This window comes from Meles meles, chromosome 13 (assembly GCF_922984935.1).
Source record: "Meles meles chromosome 13, mMelMel3.1 paternal haplotype, whole genome shotgun sequence".
Lineage (NCBI taxonomy): Eukaryota > Metazoa > Chordata > Mammalia > Carnivora > Mustelidae > Meles > Meles meles.
In genome coordinates this window covers 59,113,208-59,138,388 of record NC_060078.1, presented here as the reverse complement: position 1 = coordinate 59,138,388, position 25,181 = coordinate 59,113,208, and the positions used below count along the sequence as shown (strand labels likewise).

Here is a 25,181-nt window from a genome sequence, read left to right as displayed (position 1 = left end):
GGGTAGCCTGCAAAACTTCTGCTGAAAAATCAGCTGACAGCGTTACGGGGTTTTGCTTATAGATAACAGTTTTCTCTTGCTGCTTTTAAATTATCTAGCACTACTTTTTGCCCTTTTAATTACTATGGGACTTGGTGTGGACCTCCTTGGGTTGATTTTGTTGGGGGCTCTCTGACTCCTGGATCTGGGTCTGTTCCCTTCTCCAGATTCAGTAACTTTCTGGCTATTATCTCTTCAAATAGATTTTCTGTCTTCTCATTCTGGGGTCCCTATAATGTGAATGGTATCATACTTCATGGTGTCACTGAGTTCCCTTAGTCTATTTTCACTTTTTTCCCCCTCTCCTGTTCAGCAGCATAGTCTTTCAAAAACAGTTTAGTATCTATGTGGAAGACTGAACACTTAGAGCTAACTATGATTCTGCTTACTAAGTTGTAGCCATGTGAAGATTTTAATGTCAATATTTTCACAACAGTGTTTGCAAACTTTTTAGTAAAGTCATGAACAATGTGCATTTGTGATTAAATGTTCTCATCCTAGGACCTAAATGGAATAAACTTCTTCAGAGAGCATTTCAAAAGGCGCTTACACAAAACCAGCCCACAAGAAATTAAGGTTTGATCGTTATGTTTATTCTTCCTGTTCGTGCCAACGTACCAACGTGGAGTTACTCTTCTTTCCCTTTTGTTGCACTGTTACACAACTGGGGAAAACGTGTGCTTTTTTTATGAAGATTTTTTTTTTGAACACTGGAAAAAACCGTTTTCAAGAGGCTCACAGCATAGTGAGGGAGATCTAAACAGAAAATTATCGGACAAAATGATATAGTAATAATAAATTAGCTGGGGAGTATTTTGAATTGTAAATGACAGTTCCCAATTCTGGTAAAACTTAAGCAGAAAGGAAGATTTCAAATGACAGCAGCTAGCTCACTGACTCTCTGGGAGAAGAAGAAAGCCTGATTTGAGTCTTTGAACCCAGGAAGGATGCTCAGTGTCAGGCCAAATCCCTGGCCCCAGTGCCAGAACCCCCACCACCAGAGAACAGCTGCGATGGTCACAGCTGCAACTGCCAGACGTCCCTGCCTTGGTGTCCCCAGTGCTGATGTATCTGATTAATGGAAAGACTTTTTATAGGCAGAAAGGAATGGAACACAGAAATTATACTAGCAAAAAGTAGAGTGATTGTGGCCAGGTCACCTTCCTTTAGGGGACACAGGGGTCTGTCAGGTAGTTTACCGCAGTAGGATTGATTGGTTTAAGATTCCATTCCTGGGAAGGGCTGAAACTAAAAAGTAAGTATTAAGTCTCCGCTTGGTGGCATGAGGCTTAGCATAAGTGACCCCATTTGGGGCTTCTTGTCTCTTTCTTTAACAGGAATTAGAAGAAATGTGATTGGACCAGATGCTGGGGAGCTGTTATACCATACTCAGGATTCTAATTTTACTCTGGAGAGTAAGAGTAACCTGGGCAGTTTTGCACACCTGATCACTCTAATAGACATGGGGGGATTTATTTAAGAAAACAACACAGGATGCACGGATAGCTATGCCCTTAGACATTATGAGAATCTGAATTAGAGCAAAAGGGATGGGGGTAAAGAAAGAAAACTGGAAGGGCGGGTGGTCAATGTGATCTGAGAAGAAAAGAAAAAGTTAAGAATGATGCCCAGGGTTTTCCTTTTGTAGGACTGAATGGACAAGGAGGTCATCACTGGAGGTAAGTAGAGCGAAAATCTTTTGAGTGGAGGGAGTAGAAGCATCTGTCAAAGTAGGGTGAGCTGAGTGTCAGATGCCTGAAGAATATTCAGGTCTGAGTATCTGCAGGGAGTTGAACTTATGAATGTCAAAACTGGGTGGGAGGAAGGGGCGAGAGGTCAAGCACCAAAACATAGGAATATCTTAATGTTTCAAGGGCAAGTGAAAGAAGGGGATCTTCAGGAAGAAAAGTAGGAAAGAACAATCATATTATAAGTGGCCCGGAGTGGGGATTCAGTTATCCAGGGTCTGGGCCAGCAAGATTTGAAATGGGGGGAGTCATTACCAAATTTTAGATTCAGGCTGGTTCTGGTTTCCACCAGCTTCACTGCCTGCCTTAGTCATCACTTCTGAGAAAAGAATGACCTTTACCTTCTCTTTATTTGCATCAGTAGGAGTAGGTAGGTCAAAAACCCTCTGCCATTGAAGGAAAAAAATCAGCAAATTGATTTCTGGTCCAGGCTCTGCCAGAAACACCAATGTTTTGACTTTGGATATTCTAACCTTCCGCGGGTATGTGCTTATCTGAAAAATAAGAGACTTTAACCTGATAATCTCCAAGGGTTCTATCAGCTGGGCTAGTCGGGAGACAGAAACCTTATATTATTTTAACAGAACCATACAAAGAATTAAGTAGGCATTGAAGAAAGGACCAAAGGAAAATAAGTTTCAGAGAGCCAGCACCTTCCAGAAGCAGCTGCCACCTGAAGTCTATGAGAACAAAATGAGAGAGGTCTGCATTTCCACAAAACCTAGCAGGTCCTCACAGAGCCAACTCCCAGCCTTTTGAGAAGGCATGCTGCTAGTGTCTCTAAGGAGCACAGGGACCCTGCTTCCAGAAGCACGGGACCAACTGAAATCCACGCCGCTGCCGGTTCTGACCTGCCCTGCCGACAACACTGCCAGGGTGATGCTGCTGAACGAAGCGAATAGGAAAAACCCCTTCCTCACCCAGCTTGAAGCTATTCTGCTCTTCCTACAGGATGTTTCCATCTCTGAGCATGTTACTCAACAGCCAACATGATGAATAAAGAAAAATATAATTTCATCACTGAAATGGAAGTAAAGAATATACTGAACCCAAAGTAATGGGACACAAAAAAAACCCTGGAAGATAAGAAGGGTCAAAGCTTAGGGTGACTTCTGAAGCCTGAAGACTTTGACCTTTGTTGACAATACAGGATGCCAAGGCAAGAGATAAAGCCAAGCCTGTCAAGATACAGAGTGTAACAGGAGACCCTCTGATAAACCTGGACCCAGAAGCTATATAAGCCTTTATCTGTAGTAATACAGGTAACCGAGAAATCAACCACACCCTGCAGGAGGAGACAACAAGGCAACGTGTCTATCTCCAGCTAGACACTAGGGCAAGGGGAGGAACCTGCCTTTGGAATTTGTAAACCACAAGTTGGTTCTTGTGCCAGATTATGGTCTGAAGTCCTACTAACTAATATAGTTTGAAACCCCTAGTAGAGAATTTAATTCAAATCCGTTCTGGGTAATGCCACAGAGGGACAGGCAAACGCTATCCCAGGGAGCTCAGCTTTCAAAGAATGCCCACAGATAAAATGCTGGGAGTAAGCAGCTCACAGTCAAAATTCACAAGGCACACAAGGAAACAAAGCACCATGAATAAGAACCAGCAGAAATCTCAGTAGTAATTGGGGAAACTGACAAAAAGTGTATTGAATTGGCACTCAGTTTGGTGTTACCTAGTGGATGCATGTAAGCATGTGCATAACCCCCATTCCTACACGACATCCTAAAGAAACTCTCACACATGTATCTCAGGGGTAATATACTAGAATGTTCCTGGCAGTATTGTTCATAATGGGAGAAAACCCCGAGCAATAACCCTACTGAGCAGCATGACAATGGATACATGGTGGCATATTCACACCCTGCCGTGCTGCAGAGAATGAACCAGCCTCACTGTGCTCATCGACACGGATGGATCTCTAATAAAATAACACTGAACGAAAGCCAGAGAAGAATATGTCAAGTATAAGTCAGGCCATTTACATAAATTAAAAAAGATACACCTTGTTTAAGGGTACATACCAAGTAGTAAAACTAAAGTGAAAAGCAAGAGAATATGATTATCACAAAATTCAGGATAGGAGTTATCTCGGGGAGGTAAGTAGGAAGGGGGTATAATCAAAGTGGGATCATCGCAGCAGGGTTAGGGGTTCTACTGGGGCTGGATAGAATATGATCCTTCTTTAGAATGTACGTTTTACACACTTTGTGTGACTGTGCTCACAAAAAATCAGACATGATCCTTATAGTCCTTTCCCAACCCATGGGAACTACTGTCAGAATGACGTACTGTCCACACTTTCAATGCCAGCCTCTTTGGCCATCAAATAAAAGGGGCCCGATTTTCTCAGCAGTTCTTGAGGGCTGCTATACTCTACAATCTTCCCATTGTCTAGGACCATTATCCTGAAACAAAGAAGAAAGAAAGGTGTCAGCAGCATTTTACATCTTGGCAGGACTAAGTCATGGTATATTCATTTGTGAAAGGCTACAAGGCAGTGAGAACGAATGGACCGCAGCTGTCTGCACTGACACAGGTGGGTTCCAGATACATGGCCAAAGAATCAAGGAGTAGAAGAACACAGTAGAAGTCCCTTTTCAGAAGTTTTTTTTCAAAGATAGACCTTGTTTAAGGGAGCCTGTTTTCTCCAAACAGGTTCCAAGATTACTGACATTATCCCCATTTTTAACGTACTATGCCAGAGATGGAAAAAGCAGGAAGCGTCTAGTCATGGTTCGGGGGTTGAGAACATCTGTGGTTAACACCTGCCCCTCATGGCTAGGGTCTCCACCTCCTCACACTCCGTTCATAGTCATATACAATTGCCCATTTTTCCCTCAAGTCCATTCCCTTAACCCTGCTGGCTTTCATTAACTTGGTGTATAATTTCGGACAAATTCCTTGAAGCTTCAGTTTCCTCATCGGTAAAATGGTGGTGGTTAGACCTTCAGCTGTGGGGTATTTTATGACTAATGCTATTTCTGTCATTCAAGGGCCCGGTGGTGTCTGTCAAGCTGTCGTCACACTCACTTGTTGCTGTCCATGATGGTGTGCAGCCTGTGAGCGATGGTGATGGTGGTGCAGTGGGAAAACTCCTTTTGGATGGTTGTCTGGATGAGGCGATCAGTCTCCAGATCCACGGCAGCGGTGGCCTCATCCAGGATCAGAATCTTGGATTTTCGAAGCAGAGCCCGGGCCAGGCACAGCAGCTGCCTCTGTCCTACGCTGCAGCCAAGGGATCAAAGTGAGCACGAGCCCCTGGGAGCCATGGCGGAATATGGGACGGGGTAGGTCACGTTCCAGATCCAACTTTTGAAACCCCAACTCCTAAATTCCCCCAGAACAAACATTTCACAGAAGAGGCTAAAACAAGGTTTTCCAAACTCTCTCCTACCGCAGGTGCTTAATTTTAAAAATTCATAGGCCTGGGTCCTGCTCTTCTCAAACACAAGGGGGAGGAGCCTCTGGGCATGTATTTTTTAATAAATACCCCAGGCAATTTCCATGTTTCATGAGTTTGGAAAACCGTAGCCGGGGAACCGTTCTTTGGATCCCGAGGTGATATCCCAGCACATCAACAGCAATTCCAAAGTAGGAGGGGAGGTGACCAAGTTCACCACAGCGTATCTGACCCGACACCATTCATGCAGGGTGACGGTGCATCAGGATGTCCCGGTGGCGTTTCTTAGCGGCCTCAGCAAATCCATTCATTATTTTAATGTGTAATTCTAGTCTCAAGGCTAATTATTTGTTTAGGGCCTTCTGCCTTGATTAGGGACAGAGCTAGCTAATGAACATGGTGTCTCGGTGTGAGATGCAATGTATGTGGAAATCGAATATGCTTGTAAAATGCAAATCGCTTTAATTTGCTAAAAGCCAGTAATGAAGGCTGGACCTCTTACTTACATAAAGCAGCTTTGGGAAATGATGTGGAGGAAATATTCGGGAATTCGCTAATTGCTCTTTCCTGCTGTGGCCATTAGGGAACATATTAAACAGAGGGGGGCTGGGCTAAAGTTCTGTAATTCTCCGCAAGAGAATTTCTGCTGGAGATGAGAAGTCACACAAGATGAACTCCCAGTTTTCCGCTGTAGTGTCCGCATAGAGACAGGGCAAGACTGGAGTTTGGTTGCATGCCCTCCTGCCTGGCCCCGGGGGCTTCCTAGAATAGGCTGGGGCCCAGGTGCCAGTCTGGCTTTCAGCCGCTGTCTCTCTCCACATGACCCACCTCGCATCACTCACCAGAGAAATGGAGGCTTCAATCCCTCCAACCCAGGTCTGAAATCAAGGCCCTGGTCACGCCATTTAGGTGTCCCCAGCATGGACAGAGAAGGAGGGTAGGGTGTGTTGTTCTCACAAACCAGACGTGTCAAGGCCCCGTGTCATATCCTGCCAGAGGGGCCCCCACAGCCCCTCATGGCTGCCTATCTGCTACATGACATTTTCTACACGATCAGGACATATTTGTGGACTGAAGGGTCTTTTGCATAGGCCTGAAGACCCACTTACGTCCTGCTAGTTCCTAGATCTGTTGCTGACGGAAAACAAACGGGATGGCATTCTGTATCAAGGCCACACACTGACGTCATCTGGGCCCCTGGTTCAGTGGGTCTGGGGCACCACCTGGCATTGGGATTTTTAAATATTTTCCTAAGGGGTTCTAGTGCGTAGCCTCGCTGAAACTCCCCGCTCTAGGTAGTGCTTCTCAAGCTGTAATGTACACACAGATCACCTGGGACTCCTGCTAACATGTACATTCTGATGAGTCGGTCTAGCGTCAGCGTCTGCATTCATAACAAGTTCCCAAGGGAAGCGAGAGCTACTGGGCCACCCTTCTGTTCGGAGCTTCCTCAGCTCAGGGTCCATGCCCTGCCTACCACTCGGAAGGCACCCAGGACCAGAGTAATTCTGTGATCCCACAGACTACTACTAGCACCAGGAACAAAGGGGTGCTTCCCCCCACCTCCTCCCACTGCCTGTGGAGTTATTTCAGGTTATGAAACATTACCTGAGGTTGTCACCAGCCTCTGTCACTTCATGAGACAACCCAAGTTGCAGGCCAGACACAAAGGATTTGAGGTGAGCCAGCTCCAGGGCCTTCCAAATCTCCTCATCTGAGTGGCTGTTAAAAGGGTCTAGGTTCATCCTCAGGGTTCCAGAGAACAGGATGGGATCCTGCAAGTCAAGGGAGGAGGGGGGCTATTGAAGCTCATGACAAGAAAGGGTCTAGCAGGTTTTATTTGTGGCTAGAAGAAGGCAGATAGGACCGGCCCAAGATGCACAGCTCATTAGTGGTCAAGCTCTTGCGAAGACTAGAGGGACTTCCACAGGATAAAGGCGAGTTCTTGGTTTTGTTTTTCATTTTGAGATTCATTTATAGATTTCCAAGTTTGCCTCAGCATATCTTAAGAAGGTAAGAGGAATGTTCCACATCCTCAAATGAAAATTCAGCATATGGAAGTGAAGGGATCAGGGGTGGGCCGGGGAAGGGACAGCACAGTCATGGAAGAATTTATTAAGCCTTTGAAGAAGCTGGAGAAAAGATTACATCAAACTGAGTGAACATCGGACAAACCAAAACCATCCCCAGAGACTTGGCTACAAGAATAGAGGAGGAATGATTCTAATAAGGACCCACATATCACCTCCACCCCCAGGCCAAGAAGCCTCCAAAGCAAGGCAAACCTTATTTGGGAGGGTCCAGAGGAAGCCAAAGGGAAGCCTTTTTTGCTGATGCACACTAAGTGTTCCACTTGCTGGCAAAAACCTTCAGCAAATTCCCTCCGCTGTCTTTTAACGATAGCAAATGGGGAGTATAAAGCTTAATGGTTTCAAGCTTCAGCAACAAAACTGCAAATGTTGATTGCAATGGTCTTGTGAACCCAGGATGGGCTCTAGAAATGCTAAATAATCATCTGCTCTATTTCACTTCTGTTGTGCTCCTGCCACCTAGTGGTTAGATGCTGGCAGTCACGCAAGCCTATCCTCACAACATGCCAGCGTTGTTTTTAAGTTCTAGAAAGGATGTGTCTTAGGGAACTGGCTTAGATACCCTGGGTAGCCTGCAGAAATGACTCTGCTAAGGGAATACATCAAGAAGAAGATGTATATGTTTCCTGCATAAAAGCTGTCCCCTGCGGCTGGTACAGAAAAAGTTCTAGAGCTCACCTGGGGGATGATGGTCAGCTTCTCTCGGAGGTCATGGAGCCCAATGGAAGCAATATCTACTCCATCAATGATGATCTGGCCACCTGCAGCCTCGAGGATTCTGAAGAGGCCATTTGTCAAGGAGGACTTCCCAGCTCCTGTCCTGCCGACCACACCAATCTGTAAACACAGTTCCTTTCCACGTTAGTTGGAAATTCAGGGGGATGATTTTAGCCTGGGCCATTTATAACCCCAGGTGGAAAGAGACAGTGATTGGCTCCTCCATCTCAAAGATATTCTATTCATTTTGGTTTTGATGATAAAAATGTGCCCAGATGTCAGAAAAAGAGGCCTTCTCATTCTACTTTCTCAATTGCTGTTGCTCAGAACTACAATGACTGTTGGAAATGGATACATCAGCAGCTGTTATAATTATGACTGGACATTATAGGTTTGGTTTCTTTCTTTTTTTAAAAAAAATCTTTAAAAAATAAAGAAGTGAGGAAAAGGGAAAGTCAGGCCTTACATCCCTTGAGAACCTCATCAGCAACCTTACCCAGACTTTTTTAACTTTTTTTTTTTAACATTTCTATGTTTTTACATCAGACCCCAAGTCCTTGAGAACAGGAGCACCACAGAGAACTACATCATTCTCTCTGCCGGGACCATCTCCACATTGCTGTTCTCACCAGCTCCTTCCCTAGGCTGGGTGCTTCCTGATTTCCCCTCCACAAGACATGGCCCTTACAGGACATGAGCCCCCACCAGCCAGAGGAGAAGACAGGGCTGCCACCGGTGCCGCAGGGAGACCGCCGGGAGACAGGGAAGGGCTGAGCAGAAAACCCTTCCAGCCCCAGTAAGTCGGTTTGATCCCTTGTTGATATCCTGCCCTCTGGTGGTGGAACTGTGTCCCTGCACCTTCCCAGGGCACAAGGCTGCCCTGACCCTCTCATTCCAGCCCAATAATGAAAGTAGAGTCCAGCTGCTTTCCACCCCTGTGTCCAACTGTGTCCTGATCACGAGAACACGCATTCAGGCCTTTCTTCAGCTCCACCTACCTTCTCCATGCTCCTAATGTCACAAGTGATCCCTCTCAGTACAAGATCCAGCTCCGGCCGGTACCGCACTTGGTAGTTGTTAAACTGGATCTCCCCTTTGCTGGGCCAACCTGGGGGAGGTCTCTTATCAGTCACCCAGGGTGCCTGGCAAAGAGACAGGAAGAGAAGTGCTTTACGAGGTGGCAACTCACTGAGTAGTCCCCACAGGCCTCGTGTCACAGACTAGGAGGATAGTAGTGTCCTAGCCCTCTGTGGGCATCTGTATTGACTAGAATGAATTAGACTAGTACTTCCAGAAGGTTCCCACCTTATTCAATCAAAGAAACTCCATTCCACGGTGCTGCTCTGTGGACTTCCAGAATGAAGACACCTTTAACCTGGTGCATTCCAAGACCTCACCTCCCCCTAAACCATTTCCTATTTTAAGTTTCAAGAAATTGGGTTGAATTAGAGCAAGGCAAACTTTAGAAGAACCTTTGTGACTCCATGTAAAATCGCTAGACAGGGTAAAGATGTGCTCTTGAAGGGAACATTTTTCTTTTGCCTTGTCCCCGGGTTCTTCTAAATCCTCCTTACCTCGTTTTCCACTTTTATGTACTCATTTATTCTTTCAACAGCCACAATGTTGGTCTCTATTTCTGACGTCATCCTCACCAGCCAGTTCAAGGTCTGTGTGATCTACAGAAAAAAACCCAGAAAACTAAAGATCACCTCTGGCTCAGATACCAACTCAGTCAAACCATAAGGTCAATCCAGCACCCACTTCATACTAGCACTATGCTGAGCTCTTTGAGAGAGCAGGGAAAAGTGTCAGTGACAGTCCTCACCTCCTTGGGGGAGGCAATGAGACCAGTATGGTCTGGAAGACAATCAAGAGCTCAACCGTGTGATGTCACATGCTCAGATGCAAGCTTCTTTCACACATACACTTAGACCAGGGAGTTTTTGTTGAGCAAATGGTGGTTAAAAAGAGGGAGAATATAGGATGTTGGAGAGAAGATGTTGTGTAGGTCGAACCACATGAAATTAATTGTTGATATTTGAATGCTTTTGTTTCCATTTAGTCTAATCGTTGTCTTTGCCCCGGGTTAAGCCGGGGTTAATAAGCCCGAAAATGGGGTTGGGGGTAATGAAGGCGCAATGACACAATGACACAAGGAACTGAATAACTCTGGTGTATAAGAGAGTTCTCTTCGGGGCCCTACCGTGATTGCCTTAGGCCTTATTAACTCCAAATGAGCACAACACCACACAGAACTGACTGGTAGTTATGTAAGCTAATATATTAGTTCCCAAAATATCATGAAAGATGGCCAATAGACTCATTAAATGAGTATCCTTTAGTGAATACAGATTGTAGTGATAACCACAACCTTGGGCACTAGGAAATAATGTATTGCCTAGTCATACTGGGGATACATTATATAGCTTTACTAGACTACATTCTTTATTAGGATTAACTCTATTCTGTGATTTAAGAAAAACAAAAATAGAAGATATTCAAAAGACTTTGTTACTGCTATAGTATGGAAAAGAAACTGGGGGCACCTGGCTGGCTCAGTTGGTGAAGCATGTGACTCTTGATCTCAAGGGCATGCGTTTGAGCCCCACGTTGGGTATGGAGCCTTCTTAAAAATAATAATAGTAGTAAATGGAAAGAAACTCATTTATTCTCTTTTGACTAGAATCAGGCAAAGAGGCAAAGAAACAGGGAACTATCAGATTAAGTCATCTTGAATTGCTGTCTTCTTTTAAGATTTATTTGAGGGAGACGGAGGGAGAGTACAAGCACGAGTGTAGGGGGAGGGGCAGAGGGTGAGAGGATCCCAAGCGGACTCCACGCTGAGCAGCACAGAGCCCAGCACAGAGCTCTACCTCACAACCCTGAGATCACAACCTGAGCCGAAACCAAGAGTTGGATGCTCAGCCCACTGCGCCACACAGGCACCCCTCACGTTGCTTTCTTAACTCCCAAGGGCAACAAAATTTTTGTCCATTTTTCCAGATGACACTGGTACCCACTCAGAAAGGGTAAGGAACATGTCGATAGGTTACACAATTAGTAAGAGACAGAGCCAGGGCTTGAACCTCCGTCTTCCCTAGTCCCTCTGGATCTAGAAAGGAATCAAGAACACAAACTCGGGGGCGCCTGGGTGGCTCAGTGGATTAAAGCCTCTGCCTTCAGCTCAGGTCATGATTCCAGGGTCCTGGGATCGAGCCCCGCATCGGGCTCTCTGCTCAGCAGGGAGCCTGCTTCCTCCTCTCTCTCTGCCTGCCTCTCTGCCTAGTTGTGATTTCTCTCTGTCAAATAAATAAAATATTTAAAAAAAAAAAAAAAAGAACACAAACTCCATGGTATACTCTAGACTCAGTTTGAGAATAAGTGCGTTAATTTAACTCCCAACCTTCATACTCACATTCAGGGCATTGGACAGAACAAAGCCCACGGTGTCTCCACTTAGGTTATCTTTATAAATAACCATCATCAGGGATGAAAAGAAGACAATCAGGTTCCCAATCAGCTCCAGACGAACTGCAAGCCACCTGTAGGGCAACAGAACCAGAGAAAAAGTGTCACTGACATTTGCCTCCTTACCTTAACCAGCAACCTACATGTTCATGGAACATTGGGAGGGATTGAGTTGGCTGGGCTGTGTTCTCACAAGATGCCTCAATCTGACTATGTCATATGTTCCTAAAGTCTTTTAAAATTCGGTTTTAGAAAACAAATGGCATTTTTAAAGGCACTAGGGAAGTTTGCTCAATAAAGGGAATCCTATGATTCAGGGTCTCCCATACTTGCCAAAGCAGAAGAATCGTCTGAGGTAATTATTAAAAATACAAAATTCATGCAAGAAAATTCTTGGACTCTTTCCCAGGAGACTGATTCAGGGATCCTAGAGTGGAGTTCAGGAATTCACCTTTTTTAAAGTAAACTCTACCCCCAACATGGGGCTCAAACTCACAATCCCAAGGCTGAGTGACATGCTTTACCAAACAAGCAAGCCTCTTTTGCCACCCTACAAAGAGTGTCCTGCCTGTGGAGAATCTCACATCTGCTTCTCAGGGATGTCAACTACGAATGCCCAGCTCACCCCACTTGTTTGGTACCTGGGATATCAAATGCTTATAGAGGTCATTTGATTTATGATATAGGTTGTGTTCTAGTCATTGTAAAAACAAGAAGTGAGATTTTCCTTTGAAGGTCAAGGCATTTCCTTAGCTTGGTAAATAGCAGAGTAGGCACAGGGACCCCGTCTCTGACCCTGAAGCCCATACTTTCTTCTACTTACGGGACAACCATGTTTGGCCACAGTGAAATTCACATTACTGGCTACACCTCCCCTCCCATAGCTAATATCAAACACGTGGAAGCCCAAAGTGCCTATTTTGGTAAATACACAGGGGCAGCCTCACCTGTTGGAGATAATCCAGGAGAAGACACATTTCTGGTTGGTGTCAATCCCCATCTCATTGTGTTGCAGAAATCGCTGCTGGTGCTCAAAGGCGCGGATGACGGACAAACCTGACACTGTCTCACTGAAGTGAGAGTAGATTGGGGACCTGGTGACAGAGTCCAGACGTTTCAGCTGGCGGGAAGTGGCCACATAAAATATCTGGACCCCAAAAGTAAAGAGTCAGTCACACAATCATGTTGCATATGGAAAACCTTCACCTTGATGGGCATAGCCCATATTTGAACAGGGCAGAAGCCTCCAGCCTCCCCTCTGGCTAGAGGAATGATGAGAGAGGCGCAAAGGAAGAGGTTGGTGGGGAACAGAAGACGATGAAGGTGAGGAGACTATAACCACGTGAGGAATTTTGTCAGCCTAATCCATATTCTCCGAAGAATCTGCATACATTGTCCAAGTGACAGTTTTTGTAGCAGCTAGAAAAATGGTCTCCAAATGGATTTTGTAAATTGTAGCTGGGACCCAAGGGGCATGGAAAGTGGAGATGGGTAGGAAATGGCCAGAGAAAGGCATTCTGAGGTTTAGATAAAAATTGAACAGTCAGGTAAGTGAACACACTGTGCTTCAATGGTTTGTGAAGATAGAGATAGTTCTGGAAATGTGTGGAGTGTCGAGAGTCTTAGAACTAGAACTAAAAGTGTACAGTTGGATTTTGAGACACAAGGGTTGAAAGATGAGGTTCAGTGGTGCTATGAGATTCTGTGGAGATTTGTTGAGACCAGGAAAGGGATGGGCATTTGAGTGTCAGAATTCAAAATGTTATATCTGGAAATTTCCTTAAATATCCTGCTTCTTTAATGGCTGAGAGGCTGCCATTGAGGTAACAATGTACCTGAGGAACTTAACACAAATACCAGCGGGTATCACCTTACCACAGGTGACAGGGCTGTCCTTGAATGCAAGATTTTTGGAATTGTTTTCCCAAGGCAAATAGATCATCCTAAGGAATTCTCTCCACAGCTTGCCTCCCCTCATCAGTTTTTAATATGGGAATGGAGGGAATGGAGTCCCTTCTTTTTTTTTTTTTTTTTTCTGAGAATTAGCTTTCAAGCCACCGGTTCCCTCAAGAACATACTGATATTGAGCCTACAGACATCCCATCATCCATAGGCATCCCAGTGAAACTAGAACTACCCTGAAGTGAGAAGAGATCTAGCTCCTGCTGAGATGCATCTCCCAGCAGATAAGCCTAAGCCAGTCAAAGAAGCAGCCATAGTATAACCCTTCTAGAAGCAACTAATGACCTAACCATTATGGGGGATCTTACCGAACTTCAAGATCACCCAGAGCCAACCTCTGGATGGCTTGACTACCTCAAGGTAGTCTTGGATCCAAACATAAATCTGCCCCATATAAGCTTCTGGGGTGCAGCAGCTAAGGTGAGATTTTCTCTGAACCATATACCAATTGGTATTGATGTTTGAGTTCTAGACAGTGGCCTACGGCTCCTTGGTATATCAATATAGGACTAAATGACAAAGATGCTGGACGGGACTGAGTGACTAGCAATGGACAAAACAGAAGATTCTCAGGAAAGAACGTGGGCTTTCATAAGTAGAGAGGAGACCTAGCTGTTTCCAAACCTACCTGAACAGACACATAAATGATGCCAAGAGGAATGATGATGATGACGAAGACTGGAGTGGCTGTGCAGATCATGACAAGGGTGCTGATTATTCCCAAGAAGCACAATATCCAGCTGCGCAAGGATAAGGGAAGGGTGTCATCCACTGTGGAAATATCCTAGGAACACAGAATTAGAAGAATGGTATACTAATGGATTCCTGCCCCATGTTCCATCTTTCTGATTCCAGCAGAGAATTTGTTTGATTCTGGGATCCCAGTGACTTCTTCGTTTAATCATTTCATGGTATTAATTTGCAATATACTGTTCTGCTCCTCCCAATAACCAATCTCATTTCTGTAATTTCTTCATCTTTCTAAATCCCTCCAAACAGATGTGGCAGTTACCCTTCACCTTTTTCAATAGACTTGGTAAAGGTTTTTGAATTTATTAAACCATTGTAAGCTAATACAGCTTTACAGGTAAATCCTCCTATAAACAAGCCAATTCAATTAATCTAACTGTACAAGGGGCCTAACTCCACTGAGTGCCTAAACAGAACCTGGCACATAACCAGCATTCAATTTGTATGAAGGCTCCAGTCAACAAGCCTGGTCACCCCCACTTGACTAAAGAACCATCTTCTACCTGGGAAGTTGTTTTCTCCACTGAGCACAGAGATTCAAAGGGGAGAGGGAGGAGGAGTTTGAATGTGACCCTTGCCTGACCAGTGTTCTAACAGAGTAACCCAGAGGTGAAAAATGGGTCTTACTGCCATATTGCCTTCATGTCATGCTGAATAAGCAAATGGACAGGTGAATGAATGGATAATGGTTTAGTATACTGTACAAAGAAGCCTGACTTACACTTTGGGTTTCCCTGAATGATTATTTCTTAGATATTGCTGATTCTACAATTAGTAATATGTGATTATCAAGGCAAATTCAAATTATCTCTGGAGTGTCCCAATCTGGGTATGGATAAGTTTCCCAAGAGAGTCCTGAATGACTCCTGAGTCTAATTTACCTTCCCAAAGTCATAGCAGGATGCAAATAACTTTATGTCCAGGATTGGCAGAAAAACAGAAATCCTCACGGGCTATCAGTTCTATGTAGGTTACTTTTTACCCCTACTTGGCACAGATTCTCCAGCTTTCTTTCTGTCACCCTTTCCGTTCACCTCTCCTTAGGGGCTCAGCTATCAATCCTAGAGGATTCTAAATCAAGCTTTCCTTTATAGACATGGGCTACCTTCCCCTATAACTCACCATATAATCAAACACGAGTTTCATTTTTCATGCAAAAGCAGTGAGCAAAATAGGACAGTTGCCTTATTAACTCACAGTAAGAGTTCTGCATTCTTTTTTTCAGAAGATTATGTATATTTGGCAACATAAAAAAAGTGTGCAATTTTTGCAAAATTCCTGTGAGAATCTTCCCATCTAAAATTGTATGCTATTTTAGGTTCTATTGAACAGCAGAAAACCTATTGAAGTGGTCCTCAATGGTATCATGCTCACCATTTTTGTCCTAGAGGAAAATGATAAATGCAGACCAATCAACGTGCCCACTTTTGAAGCAGCCAGTGTGTCCCCAGAACCTAGCTGTGGGCTGGCCTTTCTTCTGTCTGCTCCAAGATGAAACCAGGAAGGGCCCGGAGCTGCTCAGACATTTTGAAAAACGTGCTCCCTCTTCTACAGATGGAGGACTTAAACTGTGCTGATGACAGTTGACTGTTACTCAGAATTCCTTGCTTTCTTCCTCTGTTCCTGAAATTACTATCTCCTATGCATTAAGAATGAATGAGATGGGTTTGACCCTTGGAATAGAGCCATCTACGATCTTAACATTTAGTGAGTGTTCCAGTGCTCCCCTCAGGTGCTCGAGAAGTGCTGTGGAATGAGTGAATGCCAAGGGCTCCAGGATCTGCAGTACATGGAGACCAGGTTTTAGAACCTTTAAAGTTTGGGGCGCCTGTGTGGATCAGTCAATAAGCGTCTGCCTTTGGCTGAGGTTATGATCCCAGGGTCCGGGGATCAAGCCCCGAATAGGGCTCCCTGCACAGCAGGAAGCCTGCTTCTCCCTCTCCCACTCCCCCTGCCTGTGTTCCCTCTCTCGCTGTGTCTCTGTCAAATAAATAAAATCGTTAAAAAAATAATTAAATTAAATTATAGGTGGCTCTCTTCCATAGTCCAGACCCAGTTTATTCTTCAAGTAGCAAAGATAGAAGCAGGAACAGAGCATAGACCAAGTAAAGGGTTTTCCCTTTTATTCACCATTCTAGCCAGCGATCGTGCTTTTACTCATATTTTCCCCTCGGCAGAATAATCCTTCTCATTTTGCTTCTACCGCCAACCCCTGGCTCCACCATCTCCCTGGCTAAGAAAGTTCTTTCTAGGACCTAAGTCTCATGTTTTTTGACATTTCCCACCCTGTCACCCAGGCTGAGCTAGCACTGCTGTTCTCTGTCACTGTTCTGTGGTCCCAGAACACCACTCTACACACATCGCTGTCACTGGTTTTATTGTCTTCCGTCATACTCCTCTTATTTATTTGGTTCTCCCTCACTAGATGGTGAGCGCCTTAAAGGGCCAGAGCTTTGCATCTCTGTGTCTCCAGGATCCTTGGGGCCTCACGCAGGGTATGCAGGAAGCATGTGCATGCTAAGTGGACCGAGGAACTGTAACTGCACGGCGTTGCCTCGGGCCGTGGGAGAATTCTGTCCCTGTCAGAGTGGAAAGACCCTCAGCATACAAACACATCACACAGCCACTCAGGTACTTACCCCAGCAAACCTGTTCATAATCCGGCCTGTGGGTGTTGTGTCAAAGAAACTCATGGGTGCTCGAAGGATACTGCTTAGCAGTTGCCTATGAAGGATGTTTGATGCGTGAGTGGAACCATAGGCACTCCAGAGATTTGCTATGAGCACAAATGCACCTGGAAATAGAATTGTTTAGTCAGCACGGTCCACAGGGCTTGTGCCAAGGACACAAGGGCATTTTTTTTGCCCTGTGTCTAGGCCAAGTACACAGACGAGACAGATTCTCGAAGAGATGGCTGTCATCGCCATCAGAAGTACCTTGCACGAATCCCAGAGCTCCATAGACGCCAATTCTCAGGTCTCTCTGAGACGCTGGATAGTTAGTGCCATTATAGGTTTTAGAGTCATTGGTCCAAGCACTGAGCCAGAGGTTGGATCCAATATAAGCCACAGAATTGATCACATAGGCCAAGATGATGAAGAATATCGAATACCATCCTATTGCTCCTAGGTACTTGAGGTAGATGGAGAACTTCACCTGCAAAGCCCCATCCTCAGTGTTAGAAATCCTAATGGTGTTTGGTGAGGAATTACCTAGAATACCAATCACAAGGGGGAGTGGCCTCCTGGGAGTTCACTCCCCTGAGTGAATAGCAGGTAGCAAGAGTTGGTCATCTGTGGTCTATTTCTGCATTGGGCCAGGATCATAATCAATGCTGAAATGCAGTGGGGGAAATAACATCACATTATTAATGAGCTTCTAGATGCAATTAAGGGAGAAAGATAAAAACAGAGTGGGACGACAACAACACACACACCCCAGAATGGGATAGGGATTATACTGTAGACCTTGGAATTTGTTTTTATTAATTTGGATTTAAGTTAAAACCAAGGTCTTAGGTTTAAAGTCTTAAGTTTTACTAATTTGAATCGTGTGCTCTGAGATTGATTTATTAGTGTTCTCTGGGTCCAAGACCTGCAACTCAAAGCAGTTTTATTGTTCTCTCCCCATATCAGAATGGAATCACTCATGAAATGTGCTAGGAGGACATACACAGGAATACTGTCATTCTTGGAAATATGATTTGATAGAAAGCCCAAAGCCTCTACCAACATTTCGATGATGAATTTAACGATTGGCAAAGCACACAAGACTTATCCCTCCTGTAGACAGATAGCCAAATCATCAAACTTTACAATGTTCAGATCCCAAGCCTTGTACCACCTCAAATGGAACATTTTGTTGTGGTGCCCACCTTTCCAGTTTGTATGAACTCCTTCTTAATTAGTTTTTGTCCTTTCACTCTTTCTTGTTCCTCCTTCAGGGTGTTCACATTCCGAGTTTTCAAAGAGTTTCTTAGAGATTTCCGGTGCCTGCTATTGGACCTAGAACTGAGAAATCGAGAGCGGGGTTGCATTCTTGAGCACGCAGGTGCACCCCAAGGTCAAGAAGCAAGCACGTGTCACAGTCGCTCTGCTTACATTGAAGAGCTCTGGGGGAAACATGCCACCCCCCAGCCCCCACTCCATTCAAAGAAACAAAGGAAGGGCTGGAAGTATCCTGGTGTCCACTCCCTTGGGAAAAGCCCTCAGAGAGAGAGAGAGAGAGAGAGAGAGAGAGAGAGAGAATGATCGAGTGGAAATATAGATGTGCTGAGGGCTGCCAGCTGACGAGATGACCAACCTGCGACTGAGTGTTCGATGAAGGCTGTTCTCTCTTTTTGTGGTTAAGGAGGCCACATCCTCAGGGATTTCCTCCACACTGGGCATCAGCCCACAGTCATCATCTTCTTCAGTGTCCTCATTGACTAGGAGACACATCAAAGGTTAGGAAGATGGCAACATAGAGCTGCAAAGTTCTACAAACAAGAAGAATTCTTCTCTGATCTTGCTGGCCCCTCAGCAAGAGATCCCAGACATACACACAGGCTGGTGATTTTGTTCCAGAATTATTATTGATGAGTACACCTTCTCACCTAGAAATACCAGAATAAAGGAGAGAGGAGTTTCTAGTAGAAGAGAAATGTTCAAAAAGAGAAATATTCCCAGAAGCGTCTTAGTTTCTTTGCAGCAAGAAAAGAACTTTTTAAGGGTTAGAGTAGATAAGCAGAAGAGTCCTAATTCCTAGAATTAACTAAGGAGGTGAGTGTAAATTAAAAATGCTCTTTTTGAACTTCAGATAACTTTACAAAGTTTTTTTTTTTAATATTTTATTTATTTGACAGAGAGAAATCACAACTAGGCAGAGAGGCAGGCAGAGAGAGGAGGAAGCAGGCTCCCCGCGGAGCAGAGAGCCCAATGTGGGGCTCGATCCCAGGACCCTGGGATCATGACCTGAGCCGAAGGCAGAGGCTTTAACCCACTGAGCCACCCAGGTGCCCCAACTTTACAAAGTTTTATGAATTTAAAATATTTTTTATTTTTATTCCTTTTTTCCCCCCTTTCCCTTTAAGAGAGGGAGAGAGAGGAGGAGGAAGGGAGAGAGAAAAGTCCAAGCAGACCCCATGCCCAGCATGGAGTCTGATGTGGAATTCAATCCCACCACCTGAGATTATAACTTGAGCCAAAATCGAGAGTTAGACGCTTAACTGACTGAGCCACCCAGGTGCCCCTGAATTTAAAACATTTTAAAAACATACCCTGCAAATAAGAAAGAAATTTTAAAAATTAAAAATAAAATGTAAAACAGTCTGGGCATCAGTGGCAATGGTAAAGAGCTCTGGAAATTGATAACTCCATGAAATCAATGGCAAAATATATTTTTTAAGACTTTATTTATTTATTGAGAAAAAGACAGAGATAGATAGTGAGAAGAGAGCATGAGCAGGGAGGAGAGCAAGAAGCAGGCTCCCACTGAGCAGGGAGCCTGATGTGGGCCTGGATCCCAGGACCCTGGGATTATGACCTGAGCCAAAGACAGACGCCCAAACGACTGAGCCACCCAGGTGCCCCAGTGGCAAAATACTGTTAAAACCAATTTTATAACTCTGAAATTAACCAGTCTTGCAACAATCCAAGAAACATTTATTTAAGAAAAATGGCTAAATCTCAGTAAGAACATTAAGTTTTTTGATAATTTAATTTCGTCCTTGGATCTGCTATAGCATAGAATACTAATAACCTCACAAAACAAAAAAATCAGCAGCCTGCTAACAGCTGGAGGGAAGAGAATGTGTTCAAAACTCTCCCAAAAGTCTCATCCTGGAACCAAACCCAAGTCCGACTTCCCAATAAACAGGACAGGCAATCACTGAGATGCTGACTGTTCAACAAGGAAAGGGTTTACGCAAGAGGAAGCCAAATGAAGAGATGGGAGGACAAGCCTCAAATTTGCCTCCCCAAAGATGGAGAGTCAGGGGAATTTAAAGGTAAATTAAAAAGGCCTGGGTAAAAAGTTGCAGTTGTGATTACTAGTCCCATTAACCCTTGGATTACCAATTTCAATCCCTAGAGAACTGTCATTATTTCACCTGCCTGCAGTTCTCTAGAAAACCCCATTCACAGGGCTTGTCTTTACACTTGATCTTAGCCAAAAGGCGGAGAAGCGATTCACAGGGCTTGTCTTTATTGGACCGGACTTATTGGAGTTAGCTAAAATAATCAGCAGCAACTGTTTAACATCGGAGTTGCCTAAGGGATGATAACAGTTGGGGCAAATAATAAGCTAAACAAAAACTTAAAAGGGAAAATAGGGGAAGAAGATATCCTTAGAGATCTTTGATATTTTTAATGCATTCCTGGCAATCTAGAATGCTGTATGCACGGGTAGGGCTGTGCACATGCTCAAGAAAGACATGAGAAGGCCCTATCCTCTGAGCCAGCCTAAACTTCAGACTCTGGGAAAGCAGGAAAAAGAGGTGAAGCAGAGTTGTCAACTGCCTGTTGGCATGTTAGGGACATGTCTTCCCTCCCACCATGAAGCCTTTCAGCAAAAGCGAAGTGACTTATTGATTCCAGACCCTTAAGGAAATCTCTGTCTAATCATTAGCTGACCAACCAAGCAGAGACTTCTGTGGCCACATAGAACAAAAAACACAGATTTCATAAGAATTAGTTCAGGAAACTAAACAGGATGAACATCAACAAATTCTGGCAGTGTAAGGAAGAAAGAGTAAAGCATAGGACCATATATGGGGGGGCGAAGGACAGTCAACAGGAACTGTACCCAAGAAAGCACAGACATTGGACTTAGCAGAGAAAGACTTCAAATTGACTATTGTAAATATGTCCAAAGAACGAAAGGAAGCCATGTCTGAGATCTAAAGTATGAGAATGAGTTCTCATCACATAGAGAACATCAATAGAGAGATCAAATTTTAAAAACAAAAGCAGAAATTCTAGAAAAGCATAAAAATGAAAATGAAAATCCACCAGCAAGGCTCAAGAGCAGATTTACTAAGGAGATTGAGTATATGACTTAATCCGACCAACACTCTTAGCAGAAATGCTGCCCATCTGGACTGGAGGGGACAGAGACAGGACTAAACAAAGGAACACTGTCAGACTTCTGGGATTCTACAGGTGGAAATGTACCAATAGAGCTATCCAGCTGCAGAGAGCTGTGTTATCATTCAAGTAAAGGGAAAAATGACACTGGGGTTGGCTACTTCTCAGTTCCATAGGGTGCGACCACTGCCCAGGGGTGGAGGAGTTGAAACCACCAGCCCAGGTTGAGCCTAAACAACAGACAGCATCAGACCAAACAAGATCATTATCAAACCTTAAAAATCTGATGGAATCTGTCCTGCTAGATTTTAGATTTGCTTGGGATTCATGACCCCTTTTTTCCTTCTGATCTTTCCCTTTTGGAATGGGAATGTCTATCCTATGCTTGTTTCACTACTGAAGCAGATAACATGTCTGATCTTGCATCTTGACAGATGGAAAGGAATTCTGCCTCAAGACTCCAAGTCTCACCCACAAGTGACTTGCATGAGTCAAATGTTGATATGTGGGACTTCGAACTGACACTTAGATGAGATTTTGGACTTAGAGTTGATACTGGAATAATTAAGACATGTGGATGTCGGTATGGCATGAATGTATTTTGCACATGAGAAAGATATGAATTTGGGTATGTCAGAGGACTGGTGTGATAGACTGAATTGTGTCTGCTGCCAAATTTGTGTGCTGAAAATCCTACCTTCCACTACCTCGGAATATGACCTTATTTGGCAGTAGACTCATTATAGACATAGTTAGTTATGAGGAGGTCAGATTGGAGTAAGATGGGCCCCTAATCCTTTATGTCTGATGTCCTTATACAAAGCGGAAATTTGGACATAGAGACACACATGCATCCCATGAGAAAATGAAGGCAGAGAACAACGTGGTGTGTCTCCAAGACAAAATTGCCAAAGATTGCCAAGAAACCTCCGGAAGCTAGGAGAGAAGCCTGAAACATATCCTTCCGCATCACCTTCAGAAGGAACGAATCCTACCAACACCTTGATTTGGGACTTAGCCTCCAGAACCATAAGAAAATGAATTTCTGTTGTTTAAGCCACTCGGTCTGTAGTTCCTTGTTATGCCAGCTAATTAAGAAACTAATACACCAAACCAGTATTGATACAGGTCACCTTGCCCCCCTGCCCTTCCCTTCATTCTGCCATATCCTGGTCTGAGCCTTGAGTCCCAGAACCAACAGCAGCAGCATGCCAGGCATCACTCAGACATAGTTTGTCAGTGTTTACCAGAACAAAGGCTTGATAAGCTGTTTTGCAAACTGACCTTTGTACATAAAGGATTCTTCAAAGGGGCCATCCACCCATGGGGGTTTATAACAGAATCCAGAAACTCTGATCATGGCCAAAGGGAGGGGGGAAAAGGCTAGACTTAGCATGAGGAAACTGTTGGAGTAGGTCATGGTGATGTGGTTGACTAAGCAATGACTCAGGGGAATCAAGCATCAGATACTGCCCTTTGACTTGGGACCTTTGCTCCCCAGGCAGGTGCTTTTAGTTTTCTCCAGGCCAGTCCCTAGAGTACATAAAGGCTGACGGAAAGTTCTGGCTTCTTCCTTTCTGCTGGTTTGAAGTGCCCCTACCCCAGTCTCCTGGAATGGCTGCCAGTCCCTGTCACCCATATCATCCTGTTTTTTGCTCCTGCACTATCCTTCCAACACTTACAGACTTTCTGCTTTAGGCTTTTCTTTCCATCTCTTGAGCTCCCCAGGGTGGTTTTGAACCTTCACATTTCCTGACTTCAATGTCTGCATTAGCCCCCACTTGCTGGCTCTGTAGCTACTCCCTCTTCCAACTGACTTCTGGAATTCACTCTCCAGATCTTGCTTTCTCACGCTTGATCTCCTGCTGGTGACTGCTATGGAAGTAGATACCTAGGACTATGTACAGGACTACTATTGGCAGATTCTTGGGAAGGTCCTCAGGGATCAGGGCTCCATTGCTGACTAGAACTAATTGATGATCTCAATAATGGTGGTATTAGGGGCTATTCCTATGGTACACTGTGAGATCATGCAACTACCATGATTTTTCCTGAGTTGAAATATCCAGTGGTTTTGGTATATTAGTCCAGATGCCTTTGTTAGGGCTTATCAAGAATTCTGTGTACAGGGGGCGCCTAGGTGACTCAGTGGGTTAACCTCTGCCTTCCTCTCAGGTCATGATCTCAGGGTCCTGGGATCGAGCCCTGCATCAGGCTCCCTGCTCAGCAGAGAGCCTGCTCCTCCCCCACCCCTCACCTGCCTCTCTGCCTACTTGAGATCTCGCTCTGTCAAATAAACAAATAAAATCTTTGAAAAAAATTCTGTGCACACTTGGCACCAGCCTATGAAGCTGTCCAGAAATTGGTTTTAGTGGATTCAGGGTAGGTGGGGTGGGATGGGTAATATGAATCAATAGAAGCACAGCATCCCTAAAAGGGGGCCCCTGAAGCCACTAGTGTTTCTTCCACAAGGGCTAATAACCCTAAATCTTCAGTCATACCCTTCTAGTGTCCATCAACTGCCTGTCAGAGACCATATGAGCAAGATGAGCCCCCCATTTGGCTCAGGCACAGAGTTTCTAGACTGTGTTTCTTTACAGAGACATAAAATACAGAAAGAACAGATTTGGGCTCTCTGCATAATTCACTTCCAAATCTAATCTACTGGATACTGAATAGTTCAGGAAGGAGATAGCAGTTTACCAGTCCTACCCTTTCCATACCCAAGCTTTATCCTGTTCCATTCTTCCTTACATACCTGTGGCCTCTTCCTCAGGACCCGTCTGTTTTGTGAATGTCTTCAGAATCTTAGCAAACGATCCTTTCTTGGCCAGCAGAGAGCTGTAGGATCCCTTCTCCAAGATGGTGCCATGCCCCAGAACCACGATCTCATCCACTTGGGGAAGAAAGTGAATGCTATGCGTAACCAAGAGTCGAGTCTGAAAGAACAACAGTGAGTTGTACCATTGCCTTCCCTTGGTGAGACGCTCTGGCCCCCACCATCCTTGGCTTGCTCTTAAAAAGGAAAGAAACTAACCCCCCACTAACTATGGGTGGCTAACTTCCAATTACCCAGAATGCCTATCACTTTCCTTGGCTTGCTCTATAAAAAAAAAAAAGAAAGAAAGAAAGAAAAAAAGAAGAAGAAAGAAGAAAGAAGGAGGAGGAGAAGAAGAAGAAGAAAAGAAAAAGTCATCTTATTTCTGTGTCAAAGTAGGGCTTGGTTTCAAAATGTAGCCCTGCCCACCTAATCTCTTTTCCTTCCTCTTTCCTTTCCAGCACCTCATCCTAACACCAGACCTTGTGTGTAAGATGTGGCTCCTTCCCTGGTGGATATATTCAGTTATTTTCTGTAGTGATAGTGCGGTTTGCCCTACACACATTCTTCCAGCTTCCTGGGAGCTTAGGAATGTCACTTGAGATCAAAGCCTGTCAATATAACTGATACATACAAACCAAATAACTAGCTAGCTAACTTCCCCTTCAAATAACCAGCTAACCGACTAAACTAACAAGAGCTGCTCAGATTCATCCAACTTTGGGACATCCAAGTTTGTCTTCAGCCCAGGCCCTCCCTGCTGCGGGAGAGTTGGCATCCCTTGTGTCCCTGTGTACTTGCGAACCACACTGACCAAGGAAGCAGAGACTCCAGTCGGAGAAAGAAAAACACTCATGGATCACTAATATGTTTCAGTCAGGGGATGGGCTTGAAATGGGCCTCTGGAGAGAGGACCCAAGCCACTGCCTCTGTTCTCTACTTCATGACCCCACAGAGACCAGATCCCTCATATCTAGAAGACCCAGGAAATGCTCTCCTCCCAGTCACAGCTCAAAACCAAGTCTTCTGGGAACCCTTCCTGAGTCCCCAGGTGAGACTTGGGTACCCCCCCAATGGTTCTATTGTAGTTTGTATAGACCGCCATTAAAATAATTC

At 44.6% G+C, this 25,181-nt stretch overlaps 1 protein-coding gene across 1 annotated transcript in view; it reads right to left on the bottom strand.

The window, feature by feature from the left end:
* Window positions 1–610: 610 nt before the first annotated feature.
* Window positions 611–25,181, bottom strand: part of ABCC2 (ATP binding cassette subfamily C member 2) — a 72,409-nt gene continuing 47,838 nt past the window's right edge. Inside the window, exons 19-32 of the mRNA XM_046026178.1 lie at window positions 24,006–24,186; window positions 18,486–18,609; window positions 18,058–18,193; window positions 17,120–17,339; window positions 16,823–16,977; window positions 14,062–14,217; window positions 12,419–12,618; window positions 11,419–11,545; window positions 9,578–9,679; window positions 9,002–9,145; window positions 7,965–8,123; window positions 6,805–6,971; window positions 4,827–5,021; window positions 611–4,201 (exon numbers count right to left, since the gene is read on the bottom strand). Coding sequence (XP_045882134.1) covers window positions 4,072–4,201; window positions 4,827–5,021; window positions 6,805–6,971; window positions 7,965–8,123; window positions 9,002–9,145; window positions 9,578–9,679; window positions 11,419–11,545; window positions 12,419–12,618; window positions 14,062–14,217; window positions 16,823–16,977; window positions 17,120–17,339; window positions 18,058–18,193; window positions 18,486–18,609; window positions 24,006–24,186 — 2,196 coding nt within the window. The 3' untranslated portion in view covers window positions 611–4,071. The remainder of the gene's footprint in view (window positions 4,202–4,826; window positions 5,022–6,804; window positions 6,972–7,964; window positions 8,124–9,001; window positions 9,146–9,577; window positions 9,680–11,418; window positions 11,546–12,418; window positions 12,619–14,061; window positions 14,218–16,822; window positions 16,978–17,119; window positions 17,340–18,057; window positions 18,194–18,485; window positions 18,610–24,005; window positions 24,187–25,181) is intronic.